The sequence below is a fragment of the Myotis nattereri genome (genome assembly GCF_964212035.1).
Source record: "Myotis nattereri genome assembly, chromosome: 3".
In the NCBI taxonomy this organism is placed as follows: Eukaryota; Metazoa; Chordata; class Mammalia; order Chiroptera; family Vespertilionidae; genus Myotis; species Myotis nattereri.
Window position 1 is genome coordinate 113,755,257 of NC_138077.1, and position 15,550 is coordinate 113,770,806.

The following is a 15,550-nucleotide window of genomic DNA, read 5'->3' on the forward strand; positions in this document are numbered from 1 at the left end:
TTCCCAAAGTAACATAAATACAAACATATAATCAATAGCTTGATGCATGTGACTTGGGTTTACCTTTTAGTTTTTTCTCTATTACAATCTGTTTTTATCTACATATATTTTTTTTTAGTAATTAGAGAATTTTTACACTATTTCCACCTCTGAAAATCCAAGTTATGTTTTAAAATAACAAACATTAGTAGTGTAACAATTGTTTAATTTTTAATTAGAATAATATCTAAATTCTGCTGAACCTGATAATTTAGTGTATTCTATTTAAAAAGTCACTAAGCTTGTATCTTGACTGAAAGTGTAAGTTTCAGAGGTTCACATTTCTTCCTATTATTCTCAACTAATATTCTCTTATATCATTATTAATTTTTGATACCTGGAAAGTAAAATAGATTTTTAAGAGAGCACTTATTTATCTAATACCATTTCAAGTTGTCTTGGTAAATAAATGCTCAAAGCCAGCAGTACTATTCATTTGTGCAAGAGCCATAGTAAAGCATTACAAAAACATATGTATTCTAGATTGTAGATGACTAAAGCAATCTCAGAAGTAAAATCTTAATTGCTGATAGAAAGATAAAACATTCTTTTCATTTTCATAGTCAAACTAACACCTGCAATTGAAGTTTCATGAAAAATAACAAATATATTAAAAATAGGCTAGTAAGAGGAAATAAAAGGAATTGACATATTTAACACTCACAAATGTGGTAAGTGCTGTATAAGTGGTTTCTTCCTCTCTCTGCCTGACCATTATTGAGCACATACTGTTTGCTAAATTCTTTCATGAAAGGTAATTTTTAATTCACTCTGTGATTCTTCACAATAAGTATTACTGGTCTTGTTTTATATGTGAGAAAACTAAGGCTCACAGAGATCACTCAGATGTTTAATGGTGGAACCATGATTGAACAAAGTATAATTCCGTGGCCTAGGTATTTTCTATCACCACAAATGAGTTCTGACATGGTCTCGCTATACACAGCCTATGTATTTGGCTCTATTTAATATGAAGGTTTAATATTTAGTTGGCCTTTTAATTTTCTTTATTCTATATAGATAAAATTCTTTGCCAATGAGGACATGCTAATATATGAATATGGGATGTGATAAGGTCAAGCTTCAAACTTCATAAGGATCTATAAACACAAATTTACAGAGAAAAAATTCCAATGTCAGTAAAGTCAAATACATTTTGGCAGATGTACATACATATGTTCTAAATAAAGATGATTGATAAATATTTCCCATGGTATCTTCTTATATAGTAAACTAGAGGCCTGGTGCATGAAATTTGTGCACTCGGGGGGGGGGGGGGCCGTCAGCCAGGCCTGCACCCTCTCGCAGTCCAGGAGCCCTTGATGGATGTCTGACTGATGGCTTAGGCCCGCTCCCCAAAGGGCAGCTGTCACTTAGACATCCTTAGTGCTGTCAGTTGGACATCCTTAGCGCTGCGACGGAGGCAGGAGAGACATGCAGCAGTGAGCCAGGCTTCTGGCTGAGCGGCACTCCCCCTGTGGGAGTGCACTGACCACCAGGAGGCAGCTCCTGCATTGAGCGTCTGCCCCCTGGTGGTCAGTGCGCATCATAGTGACCAGTCGTTCTGCTGTTTGGTCGATTTGCATATTAGCCTTTTATTATATAGGATACTATGGAAATATTTAGCAATCTGATCCACACTGAAAAATTCCAAAAGCATGCTGAACACTAGCAAAAGAATTCAAATGTTACAAATAGGAGAACAAGCAAGTTGGACAAGATATCTAGCAAGAATTTGGTGACTATAAAAAGCAGATCATTTTTAATATGCCACTCTAAACAATGTCTTCTAATGTAAGACACAAAGGAATTCTGAAATTTTCCAGACTCATAAAAACTTAGCAGTCTTCCTTTTTATTTAATTTTTTAAAATTCTAATTTCTGATTTTATATTTCTCTGTTGAAGTCTATATTTAATTTCTCTTCCCTCTTAGTGATGTAAGTGGAGGAGGCAGTCATTTTATCTCACTAGGCCTCAGGAAGAGTGAATTGAATTAATCATATTCTTCAAAGAACATACTTGTTAACTCTAAAACTTCTCCCACTAACTAAAACAACTATAATTATAAAGTGACAAAGACATCAGAACTCTGGCTGTGGCAGTCAGAGAAAAAGATCATGAAACTGATTTCTTATTCTGTCTCAGGAAGGGAGAAGGAAGTAACATGGGTGATGTGAGTGAATGAACACTGAATCGTCAAATTCTCTCCACCAAGAATCCCTACTTGAGCACTACCTTCTCCAAAACAGGGCAACTAGTGGGAATATTTTAGGATTGGCCCTTGCTTCAGACAACTGCCACCACTTTTTTACTTTTAGCTGGTACTAAAGTGGGTTTTGGTATGCGTGAGTGAGAGGGTGAAAATGGGAGAAGAAAAGAAGAGAGGCTGGGAAACAGAAGAGGAGAAAGAACTAGATATTGAGAATGTATTTGTCATTATGACGATTCATATATTATAAGCTTCAATGACATTCAGTAAATGAAACACAGTTAAATAATACAAAATAATGTTACAGAACCTAAAGAGATCCTTTCAAAAATTACTTGTGATAAAAGATGTTTGTTTATTTACAGGAGAGAGATAAAAGCTTTGCATCAAATCATGAAATCCAATTGTCAATATTGATTTCTAATGTGCTTACAACTACACTCCCATCATTACAGAGGGCAAATTAGGTGAAGAATTTACATAACTAACCCTTGCTCTGCTATTCAAATTAAGCTTCATTTGTGTTCCTTGTTTATTATCATTCATTCTTTAGGCATATTAAGACAGAAAAAAACACAGCATGAACAATGCAAAAAATAAATATCAACCCAGATAGAAAGAATAAATGGTATTAATAAAAAGAACATTCAGAATGAATATAGAGAATATAGGAAAGTACTAAATACAGTACCTACATTAGGAGGGGTCAAATCTGCATTTCATGAAGCAAAACAGGAAAGTAATATAAATTATGAGACAGATAACAATAGCCCACACAGAAGACAAGTAATGAATATTGTAAATTTTTTCATGTGCAGTAAAAACATTAAAAAGAGAACAAAACTGGAATCAAACAGTAGCTTTCAAAGGAGAAAACAAGCTACAAATAATTATTTTTTCCAATAGATAATTCAATGTCCATATTTGTGGTGGAGTTATGTTATGTGGTCATTTAAGAAAATATTTTTAATATGTGATAGTTTTCACTAACATCTTATAGAGAAATGACAGACAAGTAAGATTTACCCCACACCTTTTAACCAAAACCAATAACCACTTTCTTTCATTTTAACTTTTTAATGGATACACATGCCTACATACAGTAAACTATGCCTCCCACCACCCTCTCCTACCTCTGAGAGTAAAGTAGGTCAATATCACAGGAAGATACATACTGTGAATCAATTAAAGGCAGAAAGAACATACCTTCTAATAAATTCATATCGATGTCATTATTATCAGGCTTGTGTAGGCATGGGTATGTGTTAAACAGATTGGCTACAAAAGCTAAATTAAGTTTAGGATTGCCTGAAACCACATCTGCAGGAGTAACAAACTGTCTGCAGCCCAGTTTATCTGCTTCTTGAAGCATGAATCCAGCACGCTTCAGGTCATTTTTCTCCTAAACAATAAAATAAAATAAAAATGGTCAAGATTAAACTTTTAATTGGCATAACCTTTTATTGTTATAAGCAATTACTTTTCTGGAAATATATATATATATATATATATATATATATAGCCTAAGCAACCATCCAACCATTTGACCATCCAACTGGTAGCTATGACACGCAATGACCACCAGGGGACAGACGCTCAATGCAGGAGCTTCTGATCTTCGGTTACTTGGCAGCTGCGGTTCTCGGGTGACGCACCTGGAACCAGAAAGGAGGGAGCCCGATTCCAGGGTGCATCACCTGAGAAACACCCTCTCACAATCTGGGACCCCTCAGGGGATGTTGGAGAGCTGGTTTCAGCCCAATCCCCGCAGGCCAGGGTGAGGGACCCCACCAGTGCATGAATCCATGCACTGGGCCTCTAGTTGTAAATAAAGCTGCTACGAACATAGAGGTCATATAATCTTTTCAATTGGTGTTTTGAGATTCTTAGGATAAATACCCAGAAGTGGGACTGCTGGGTCAAAAGGCAGTTCCATTTTTAATTTTTTGAAGAAACTCCATACTGTTTTCCACAGTAGTTGTACTAGTCTGCTTTCCCAACAGCAGCGAAGTAGGGTTCCCTTTTCTCCACGTCCTCATCAGCACTTGCTGTTTGTTGATTTTTTTATGATAATCAATCTGGCAGGTGTGAGGTGATACCTCATTTTGGTTTTAATTTGAGTTTCTCTAATGACCTTGAACATTTTTTCATGTCTATTGGCCATCTGTATGTCCACTCTAGGGAAGTGTCTATTCAGGTCCATTGCCCATTTTTAAAAATATATATTTTTATTGATTTCAGAGAGGAAGGAAGTGGGAGAGAGAGAGAGCAACATCAATGATGAGAGAAAATCATTGAATGTCTGCTTCCTGCACACCCCCTACTGGGGATTGAGCCTGCAACCCGGGTATGTGCCCTTAATCAGAATCGAACCCAGGGTCCTTCAGTCTGCAAGTCGATGCTCTCTCCACTGAGCCAAACTGGCTAGGGCCCATTGCCCATTTTTTAATAGGATTGTATGTCTTCCTTGTGTTGAGTTGTATAGATTCGTTAGATATTTTGGAGATTAACCCCTTATCTAATGAATCATTGGTGAATATGTTCTCCCACACAGTGGCTCTCTTTTCATTTTGTTGATGGTTTTCTTTTTGGTGAAGAAAATTTTAGTCTGATGCCAACCCATTTACTTTTTTTCCTTTGTTTCCCTTTCCCTTGGAGACATATCAAAGTGTCTTTATATTTTAGAAATACACATTGAAATATTTATCAATGAAAAGATATGACATCTACCCTCGCTGGTTTTCTCAGTGGTTAGAGTGTCAGCCCAAGGACCAAAGAGTCACAGGTTTGATTCCCAGTCAAGGGGACATACCTCAATTGTAGGTTCAATACCTGACCCGGGGAGGACACATTCGAGAGGCAACCAATCGATGTGTCTCTCTCACATCAGTGTCTCCCTCACTTCCCTGCCTTCCCCTCTCTAAAAAAATCAATGGGAGGATTAACATATAAATAAACAATCAGGGGAGGATTAACATATAAATAAACAATCAGGGGAGGATTAACATATAAATAAATAAACAAATAAATAAATTAAAAAAAAGACATGATGTCTAGGATTTGCTTCAAAATAATATGGGAGAGGAAGGAAATAGGCAGGTGGTAAAAGTGACAAAAGATTGCCCATGAGCTGATAGTTGTTGAACTTTGGGGATGGACACAAGATAGATAGTTCAGTACACTAAGTCTGTTCACTTATGAATATGTTTGAAATTTTACATGCTTTTCTAAGTTCCTAATATTTTGCCTCAGACTAATTTGCTAATTTGCATCCTACATAATAAAAGCGTAGTATGCAAATTGTCCCCTCCACTGGAAGTTCTTCTAGGAGTTTGACCAGAGGGTGGGGCCAGTCAGGGGAAAGGAGGGAGGCCCCAGCCAGCCACTGCCAACTGCTAGGGACCCAACCAGTGCACAAAGTTTGTGCACTGGGCCTCTAATAGTTTTATAATACTAAGTTTCTTAGATGTGTCATTATAATAATGTTTAATATAATTAATGACTTATATTGCCTTTAAAAATAAATATTGTGGATATTATACTTTAAGTACTTAATAGATTTTCATACAAACTATAGTCTGACCTAATTTTAATGTTTAGCTAGAACCATCCCTGGTATTTACAACTTATGCTAAAAGAATGGGCTGCGTAGGAATTGTGTTAGATGGATCAGGGCCTGTATCAGCCCTTCCTATACCACAAATACTAGGAACTGTCATTTTTTATTTTGTGTATTTCCAAATATAAGTTGGTAGAACTGATAATCAATTAATTGCTTAGCAATCTCATAATGGCTTGTTGCTGCCTTTCCTAGTGCACAGTGATATTCACAAAAACACTCTGTGAGTTCCAGTTGTGTTGCACCAGGGAAAGTAGATGTAGGATTGATTCCATACATACTCAAGGTTGGAATTCTGCAATTCCTTTTCTTTATGACAACCAGATGACTTAGCATGTAGATTTGGAGCTTATGGCATGAAAAACTTGTGAAGGTCAAGCGTTAATGTAGGGCTGAGGACTCCACAGGGAATGTTGCCTATTGAGAACTGTATTCTAAATTCGACTATCCTCACTCATCAAATTCAGGGACTTGGGGTGAGGAAAATGGGGAGTTATTATTGGGTACAGATTTCACTATGGGGTGATGAAAAAGTTGTAGATATGATTAGTGTTGATGGTTGCACACAATGGGAACAGACTTAATATCACTGAATTGTACACTTAAAATCGCTTAAAATGGTAAATTTTATCTTAAGCTTATTTAACCAAAATTTTAAAAATTAAAAACTACTCACATTAAATCCAGAAAGATCAATGGCAATGGCAGGTCCATCATCCCTGTCACCTTTAGGTGCAATCTGATTAAGCAGATGAAAATAGGCTCTTGAATCCTTCAAGGAAAGAAATGAAATTTTTAAAATGAATAAAATCATCTTTTGATTTAGGGAAAAAGTGCTCAAACTGAAAAAATAGTCCTCATCTCAAAGAATGGAATAATAACTATTAACTTTATTATTATTTATATGTTCCTCAATCACTGCTATTTTTCACTTCAGAGCTTCCAGCAACAATGTTCCCTACACTGGAATACTCTTCCCCACCTTTTTCATTTGTTTACATCACCAAGCATCAGCATCAATTAAGATCAGGGTTAAGTATTACCTTTTGGAAGACTTCCCTAGATTCTCTTAGAATTTGACCACATTGTAATAAATTATCCAGTGAAGTCATATCCAAAGATGGCTATCATAATTCTTCCCTGTGAATACATATAGCTCCTCCCACTAAAAGGCAGAGTCTATTTGCACTCCTTTTTTACTTAGTCTGTACTTGTGACTTTCTTTGACCAATAGAATGCACTTAAAGTGGTGTGCTGGGGCTCCAAGCACAGCCTGAAGAACTTCTGCATGGGTCTTCTTGAACTCAGCTTCCACATAACAAGTCCAAAGACTGACAGCCAAGCTAGCTAGGTGAATAGGCCTCTCAGAAAAGCAATGATTCACTAGACATGTGATTGATGCCCTTGCCCCAATTTGGGCCAGCCCAACTCTCAGCTGAATGTAGTTAGTGATCCCAACCAGAACCATCTGAAGCAGAATCACCCAACCAAGCTGCAATAACCCACAGAATCCTGAGAAACAACAGGTTGTTATTTAAGTTATTAAATTTTGAGTGCTTGTGATCTAGATACAGCAGTATCTAGATCACGGAAATATCCATCTACTAGATGTTTCTCTCCCTGTGTAATTGAGTAAGCTTCAAGAGTTAGGTCTTTGCAACACCCCCTGCCTGGCATCATGTTCCACAGGAGGGGTTTAATATGTACCTGATTAACTGAATTTAAAAGAGAAGAGCCCCCTGCAGCCAGGAGGATGGTGGAACTCTCCTGGGGAGCCCCAGTGCTCCTCCTCCAGCTGCTGTGGATCCGCGGGGCTGCAGCCTCCAGGACAGGGGCCCAGCACCCTCTGGCCAGGCTGGCACTGTGGAGGGCTGGCTCACTGGGCAGATTCTTTGCAATCCTTTTGTAAAAACTTTGGGATTCCGGGGGGCAGTAAGTACGCCTGCTCAGAATTTTTGCCCTACACAAAGTAACCGTGGCGAGCAGTGGTGGTACAGGAGTGTGGGCGCTGACCCTACAGTGCAGGGATGAAGAGTGTGTGGGGAACACAGCAGGCAGCCTGAACTGGAGGGTGGGGACTGAGACCGCTGCTTTTACACTAGCACTTCGCAGTGGGTGGTGGCCTCCCTAGCACAGAAAGGAATTCTTTGCAGCCACAGCTGACTTGGTGGTGGTAGTAGTGGGGGTGGGGTAGATTTTAAGAGTTAAAGAAGATGAGAAAGTTCCATTTCTGCTGGTTGGTAATAAATAAGATTTTAGAAGATGAAATAAAACAAGAGCCCATGAGTGGAATATTAAATACATGGAAACGCTAAAATGCGCTAATGTTGACTAAGTATTTTTTTATTTAATGACAGAAATTCGAGCCAGAGAGATGGAAGACAGAAAATAATAGAAAAAAGAAAAGGCAAAGTTTAGTCATGAGAATCAGAGAAAGATGCTACATTTTATAAGCAGAGTCCCAAACTCCTTTTTTATCTTGGCCTTACTAATAAATGTAATGTATAAGCATTTCCATTGAAGGCTCAAATGACTGAAAATATTTTAACATTTTGAAAACTGTTGTGTCACTAAAAGTGTGAATTGGAACTAGACTGAAACTCAAATTCACTTAAAAAATAAATTTATGTGGCTTCACCAAGAAGCAAAGCTCAACTTATTTTACAATCTCCCACATTTATCATGGTCCTGAATTTAATGCATAAGCTTGTGTTTTGAGGGCAGTCTTCTTTAAACTGTTAAAGAGGCAAGCTGGGTGGGGAATGGGAGGAAAGACTACTTCTTCAGGTTTATTAAAAAGCCTTAATTTCATATCACTTAAAAATGTATTCATTCTACTACCTTGAAAATAACAATTGTGAACATAATAGTTAAACTGTATTTTTAACCATTATTATACAAAATATTGAAGAAAAATTATTGGCATGGTTGTTGCATATAGTTAAAGTGACAGTAATTTATCTGTTAATCTGCATTAATTACCTGATGATTAACTTAGAAAATTGGTGCAAACTTGTACATGGAAAATTTGATTTTGCCTTAATTTAGAAACTGAAAAATACCAAGTTACTCATTCTGGGTGTGTCCTCATTGGTGCCATGGTTCCATTGCCCTTGTGTCCTGGTGAGAGAATATATGCCTAGTATGGAGTACAACTTTTGTGTAGAAGATTCTTGAGAAATAACTGTCTGCTAGCAATCTGAAACTATGTTCTGTACTCTGGTTCCTGCAAGTAAGGTTCCAGAGCTCCTGATTGCTTTTAATTAACTATACAATAGTTTAAAATAAAAGGCCAACATATACTTGTAATATAACTTTAGACTATGAGGACTCAACACCAGTTATGTGCCAGAAGCCAATTCCAGCATGTCAGCAGGGCTGAATCATCTGGAAATGGCTGAGGGCATTTCCCCAAACCTGAAAAGGATGCATTAAATGATTGCTTGTTGCCAGACAGCTCAGGGCATTTCAATCTACTTGTTATTGCCTCCTACTGGCCAAACACCTGAAAAACCGTAGGCAGTTTCACCAATCTGAAAATGATTCTGTATACCTAACCCTACCCTTTGAGATTATATATATATATATATATATATACTAGAGGCCCAGTGCACAAAAATTTGTGCACTCAGGGGGAGGAGGGTCCCTCAGCTCGGCCTGTGCCATCTCGCAGTCTGGGACCCCTCAGGAGATAATGACCTGCTGGCTTAGGCCTGCTCCTGGGTGGCAGAGGGCAGGCCCAATCCCTAGGTGCAGCCCCTGGTCAGGCTCAGAGCAGGGCCCATTGGGGAGTTGGGGCACCGCCCCCTGTCATGCACAGAGCAGGGCAGATCGGGAGGTTGCGATGCCACCCTCAGTCACGCTCAGGGTAGGGCCGATTGGGGGATTGGGGCACCGCCCCCTGTCACACTTAAGGCAGGGTGGATGGGGAGGTTGCGGCGCCACCCCCTGTCACGCACAGAGCAGGGCCCATCAGGGGGGTTGGGGCTCCTTACCCTGTCACGCACAGAGCAGGGCCCATCAGGGGGTTGGGATGCCACCACTCTCACAGTCAGGGCAGGGCCGATGGGGAGGTTATGGCTCTACCCAGTCACACACAGAGCAGGGCCAATCAGGGGGTTGTGGAGCTCCCCCCTATCAGGCACAGAGCAGGGCTGATCAGGGGGTTGGGGCAACTTCCCGTTACGAACAGAGCAGGGCGGATAGGAAGGTTGTGGCCCCTCCCCCTGTCACACACAGAGCCGCAGGGCGATCAGGGAGTTTGGGCGCTGCCCCCTGTCACACTGATCCCAGTGCCGGGAGGCCTCTTGGCTCCGCTGATCCCGGTGCTGGAAGGCATATTACCCTTTTACTATATAGGATAGAGGACTGGTGCACGGGTGGGTGCCGGCTGGTTTGCCCTGAAGGGTGTCCTGGATCAGGGTGGGGGACCCCACTGGGGTGCCTGGCCAGCCTGGATGAGGGGATGATGGCTGTTTGCAGCTGGTCACACACCCTTCAGGGTGGGGGTCCCCACTGGGGTGCCTGGCCAGTCTGGGTGAGGGGCTGAGGGCTGTTTTCAGGCTGGCGGGTGACTGAAGCTCCCAACCGCTCCTTTTTTTCTTTTTTTTTTCTTTTTTATTCTGGGCCAGCTTTAGCTTTGAGGCTTGGCTCCAGCTCTTAGGCCTCCGCTGCTGAAAGCAGGTTTCTGGCCTTTGTTTACCTTCTGTATTTGAAACAATGTTGTGATCCTGCTGGCTGAAGCCCTGCGGACTAAAGCAGGTTTCTGGGGTTTTGTTTAGCTTCTATATTTGTAACATAGTTGCTTAGAGTTGCAGCTCAGAGGCCGGCAGTGGCAGGCGGGGAACGTAGGTTTCCTCCGTCACTGAAGCAAGCAAGCCTCATGTTAGTTTTAAGCTGCCGGGCTGCTGGCCGCCATCTTGGCTGGCAGTTAATTTGCATATTGCCCTGATTAGCCAATGGGAAGGGTAGCGGTCGTATGCTAATTACCATGTTTCTCTTTTATTAGGTAGGATATATATACACACACACACACACACACACATATACACACATACACACACTAGAGGCCCGGTGCACAAAAATTTGTGCACTCGGGGGGTCGGGGTGGGGTCCCTCAGCCTGGCCTGTTCCCTCTCCCAGTCTGGGACCCCTCGGGGGATGTCCACGTGCCAGCGGGGAGCAGACCTAAGCTGCAGTCGGACATCTTTAGTGCTGCTGAGGAGGCAGGAGAAGCTCCCACCACCACTGCTGTACTGGCAGCCATCAGCCTGGCTTGTGGCTGAGCAGAGCTCCCCCATGTGGGAGTGCATTGACCACCAGAGGGCAGCTCCTGCATTGAGCGTCTGCCCCCTGGTGGTCAGTGTGTGTCAAAGTGACCAGTCTTCCCAGTCTTTCTGCTGTTAGGGTCAGTTTGCATATTACCCTTTTACTATGTAGGATAGAGGCCTAGTGCACGGGTAGGGGCCGGCTGGTTTGCCCTGAAGGGTGTCCTGGATCAGGGTGGGGGTTCTGCTTGGGTGCCTGGCCAGCTTGGGTGAGGGGCTGATGGCTGTTTGCAGCTGGTCACACACCCTTCAGGGTGGGGGTCCCCACTGGGGTGCCTGGCCAGTCTGGGTGAGGGGCTGAGAGCCGTTTTCAGGCTGGCCGGTGACTGAAGCACCCAGCCTCTCCTTTTTTTATTTTTATTTTTTTTATTCTGGGATTTATTTAGCCCCTATAATTGAAACTTTGTTGCCGTCGGGAGCTGAGAGCTGGCTCCCGCTTGCTGCCGCTCTGAGGCCACGGCCTGCTGAAAGCAGGTATCTGGGGTTTGTTTAGCTTCTATAATTGAAACTTTGTTGCTTTCAGATCTTAAAGCTGGGCCGCGGCAGGCAGGGAACCTTGGCTTCCTCCATCACTGGAGCAAGCAAGCTTCCTGCTCGCTTCAGCTGCGTGGCTGCCGGCCGCCATCTTTTTTGGTGGTTAATTTGCATATCTCGCTGATTAGCCAATGGGAAGCGTAGCGAAGGTACGGTCAATTGCCATTTTTTGTCTTTTATTAGATAGGATATATACTAGAGTCCTGGTGCACAAAAATTTGTGCACTTGGGGGTGCGGGGGGTCCCTCAGCCCGGCCTGCACCCATTTGCAGTCCAGAAACCCTTGGGGATGTCCACCTGTCGATTTAGGCCCACTCCCCGGGGGATCAGGCCTAAGCTTGCAGCCAGGGAGCCCTCGGGGGATGTCCGACTAAAGGCTTAGGCCCCCAAGGGAGCTGTGATGAGGAAGCTGGCGTGACAGGGGAGCCACGCTGTCTGCCCCCCCACCCTGGGTCAGGTTGCACACGGGATGCCTGGGCCGGCTGGAGGATTGCTGCTGCCCCACCCAGCCGCCCCAGGTCGGGTCACACACAGGATACCCGCCACCCCGGGTCGCAGATAGCAGGCCTGGATGGCAGCAGGGCAGGCGGGATGGCGCTGACCTGCCCTGCCTGCAGTATGCAAATTAACCGCCATCTTCGTTGGTGGTTAATTTGCATATCGCACTGATTAGCCAATGGGGGCATAGCGAAGGTACAGTCAATTACCATATTTGTCTATTATTAGATAGAATATATATATCTACCTTGCCTTAGGACAATTTGTGTTAATAAATAGCAAGGGGTCCTGAGACAAGGAGAACTTGGTTTCTTTAGCCAAGCTCCTCTGGCCCCCAAGTGCCTTTCAAAATTATGTTTCGTCTTTGGACTCTTGATTAATTTACACACAGTGCTTCTCCAGATTCCTGAACCCTTCTAGATGCTGGATTAAGACCACTGGCAGTTATGTTTCAGTGAACCCTCTCTTTGGTTAAGATGCTAGTCTCTGGAAATCCCTTTCTGCAAGTGGTAAGCATGTGTTTTTTATCTCTTTGGAGCAGGCACAGGAAAAACATCAATAGTGCTAATGCATTTTGGGAACACTTTGAGAAAATATTCATGCTTGCCACCTGTTAATTTTTAAATTTGTACGCATGAGGTTACAGATTGGCAATACAGGAATTGTTAGGCATATTTGCAGTCTGTGTTCATAATGAAGAAGAGTGTAGCTGCATTTTCCTAAAATTAACATCAAACAATCAAACCTGAGTATCGTGCAGAAAACATGTTCAGTGTACAAGGACCAAGTATTAAGCTTGTGTCACCTTGTGTGGTGATCCCACTGGGAGAATTCTAGCACATACTTTGGGAACATAATTTCAATGGGAAATCTGCCACTGTCAGATTTCTCTTTTCTTCTTTGGAACAGAGCAAAGACAGTTGATTCACAGAGTTTTCTTTCTTTCTGTTCAGTTCTAATTTCAATAAGTCAAAGATGTGTTCAGGCATTCCAGGTAACAGATGTGTATGTGAAGTTAACAAATATAGGCTTTTCAGAAATTCAACTCTTTAGATATTACACCCAGCCTATAATGTTAAATGTGTCCTTAAAAAGTTTGAGGTGTATGTCTTCCATTTCATATTTTTCACAGGCTATGGCATGTGCAGAATTAAAGTACCAATGTAAGACTGTCCTTGTGGGCCCAGCGATTACATGTGAACTCATTCAATGTTCTTTAGCCAGGGCCCTACCACTGACATTGTGATTTTGCTTTGAGACCTTTCCTCTCCTGGGCACTGAAGAGCTATAGAGCCAGCTGGCAAAGACACATCACATGTCTTATGCTAAAGCCACTACCTGATTTTTTATTTGCAATTTGAGCCAGTTAAAGACCAATAAATTTCCTTTAAAAAAAAAAGAGAGCAATTTCAAAATGATGACAGAGTAAGTGGAAGCTACACTGACACTCTCCCAGGACCAAACTGGAAGCACAACTAAAATACAGAAAACCACACTGAAAAATCAACTGAGGACTAGCTGGAGAGAACCCTGATAACCAAAGACGGAAAGTGGAGATGCAGCGGTTCTCAACCTCGGCTGCACATTAGAATCACCTGGGAATCTTTTTAAAATCCTGATTTCTGGGCCTCATCCTCCGGAAATTCTGTTTCTTTGTTACTAATGTTGTGGCCCCACCCCATAACAAAGAAACAGAATTTCCAGAGGATGAGGCCCAGAAATCAGGATTTTAAAAAGATTCCCAGGTGATTCTAATGTGAAGCCAAGGTTGAGAACCACTGACAGAGATTGGTAGGAAATGCAGAGATGCGAAAGGACTGGCCAGGCTTAGATAGATAGCAGCTGAAGTCCCGGTGGGATGTATCAGCTGTGGTGGGGGTGAGGGGGGTTCCCACTGAGAACTCGGGGGTGTAAACCCCAAGCTGGGCTCCCCAGCCCAAAGCACCAGAACTGGGTAAGATGCCCACAGAACATCTGGCTGTGAAACGCAAAGGGTTGCTCTCTGCCAGCCAGAGACAGCTGAAAATGCAGGCACCCTCTTAAAGGGCCAATGCACAAAATTTCATGTGCAGTCACTCATTTTGTGCTCCAGCAGAGGGAGGGAAGAGTGGACTAGAGCTGTTTGGGTTGGGAGCTCTGGGGTGGGAGCTCAAAGAGTACCCACCCTGGTTTCCTGAGCTGAGTCATTCCCCTCATGCTGCAGAGGACAACATTCTTCTGCAGACCTTTGCTATCCAAGTGCTTTTTGCCTGGAAGGAAGGCAGTTGCCGCATCCTGTTGGAAGAACTCTCCCCGACCCTGTGGTTGATATCCTGAGACTAATTAAGGCTGATAACAATCAGACTGCAGTCAGAAGAGCATCTCTGGAGGCTTTGAGTCTTTACCTGATCTCCTTCTGGGTCCTGAGCTAGGAAAAGCAGACGCTGGTGCATATCTTGGTCCTTTCCAAAGTCACCCAGCCCCAGCAGAGGAAGCCACAAGCTGTGGATTGCTAATAGGGTACTCAGGGCCAGTCACAAACAGCATCCAACATTGTCCTGAACTAGGGACTAAAAGTCATAGCAGATCTACCTAATACACAGACACAAACCCAAACAGGCAGCCAAAATGGGGAAACAAAAAAGAAATGAAAGAACAAGAGAATTCTCCAGAAGAAGAACTAAATGAAATGGAGAGAAGAAATTTACCAAATGTTGTGTTCATAATAATGATGTCAAAGATGCTCAACAGCATGAGAAAAGATAGAAACTATGAATGACATAGCAATAACAAAGAACACAGTGGAGGGAATATAGAGCAGATTAGGAGAAGCTGAGGATGGAATCAGTGAGTTATAAGATGGGGTAAAAAAAATCAGTCAATTAGAGAACCAAAAAGAAAAAAAAACAATTAAAAAACAGGAAAACAGTATAAGGGAACTGTGGGACAACATGAACATAACAATATTTGCATAATAGTTGTGTCAGAAGTGAAAGAGAGAGAGCAAGTGATAGAGAACATGTTTGAAGAAATAATGGCAGAAAACTTACCTAACCTGGTGAAGAAAAAGTCACACAAGTTTAGGAGGCACAAAGCAAGAAGAGTGCTAAGCAAGAAGAACCCAAATCAGCCCATACCCATAATTAAAATGCCAAAAATTAAAGACAAAGAGAGAATCTTAAAGGCAGCAAGAGAAAAGCAAACTGTTACCTACAGAGCAGCTCCCATAAAGCTATTATATGATTTCTCATCAGAAACTCTACAGACCAGCCCAGCCAGCATGGCTCAGTGGTTGAGGATCCACCTATGAAGCAGGAGGTCACGGTTTGATTCCTGGTCAAGGC

General features: G+C 42.2%; 1 protein-coding gene across 4 annotated transcripts in view; it reads right to left on the reverse strand.

The window, feature by feature from the left end:
* PLS1 (plastin 1) overlaps nucleotides 1-15,550 on the reverse strand; it is a 155,229-nt gene that overhangs the window by 32,110 nt on the left and 107,569 nt on the right. For all 4 annotated transcript variants that reach the window (XM_081086150.1, XM_081086153.1, XM_081086151.1 and 1 more), the window contains 2 exons: nucleotides 6,545-6,640; nucleotides 3,456-3,651 (listed from right to left, as the gene is read on the reverse strand). In XM_081086150.1, the coding sequence (XP_080942276.1) occupies nucleotides 3,456-3,651; nucleotides 6,545-6,640 (292 nt within the window). The remainder of the gene's footprint in view (nucleotides 1-3,455; nucleotides 3,652-6,544; nucleotides 6,641-15,550) is intronic.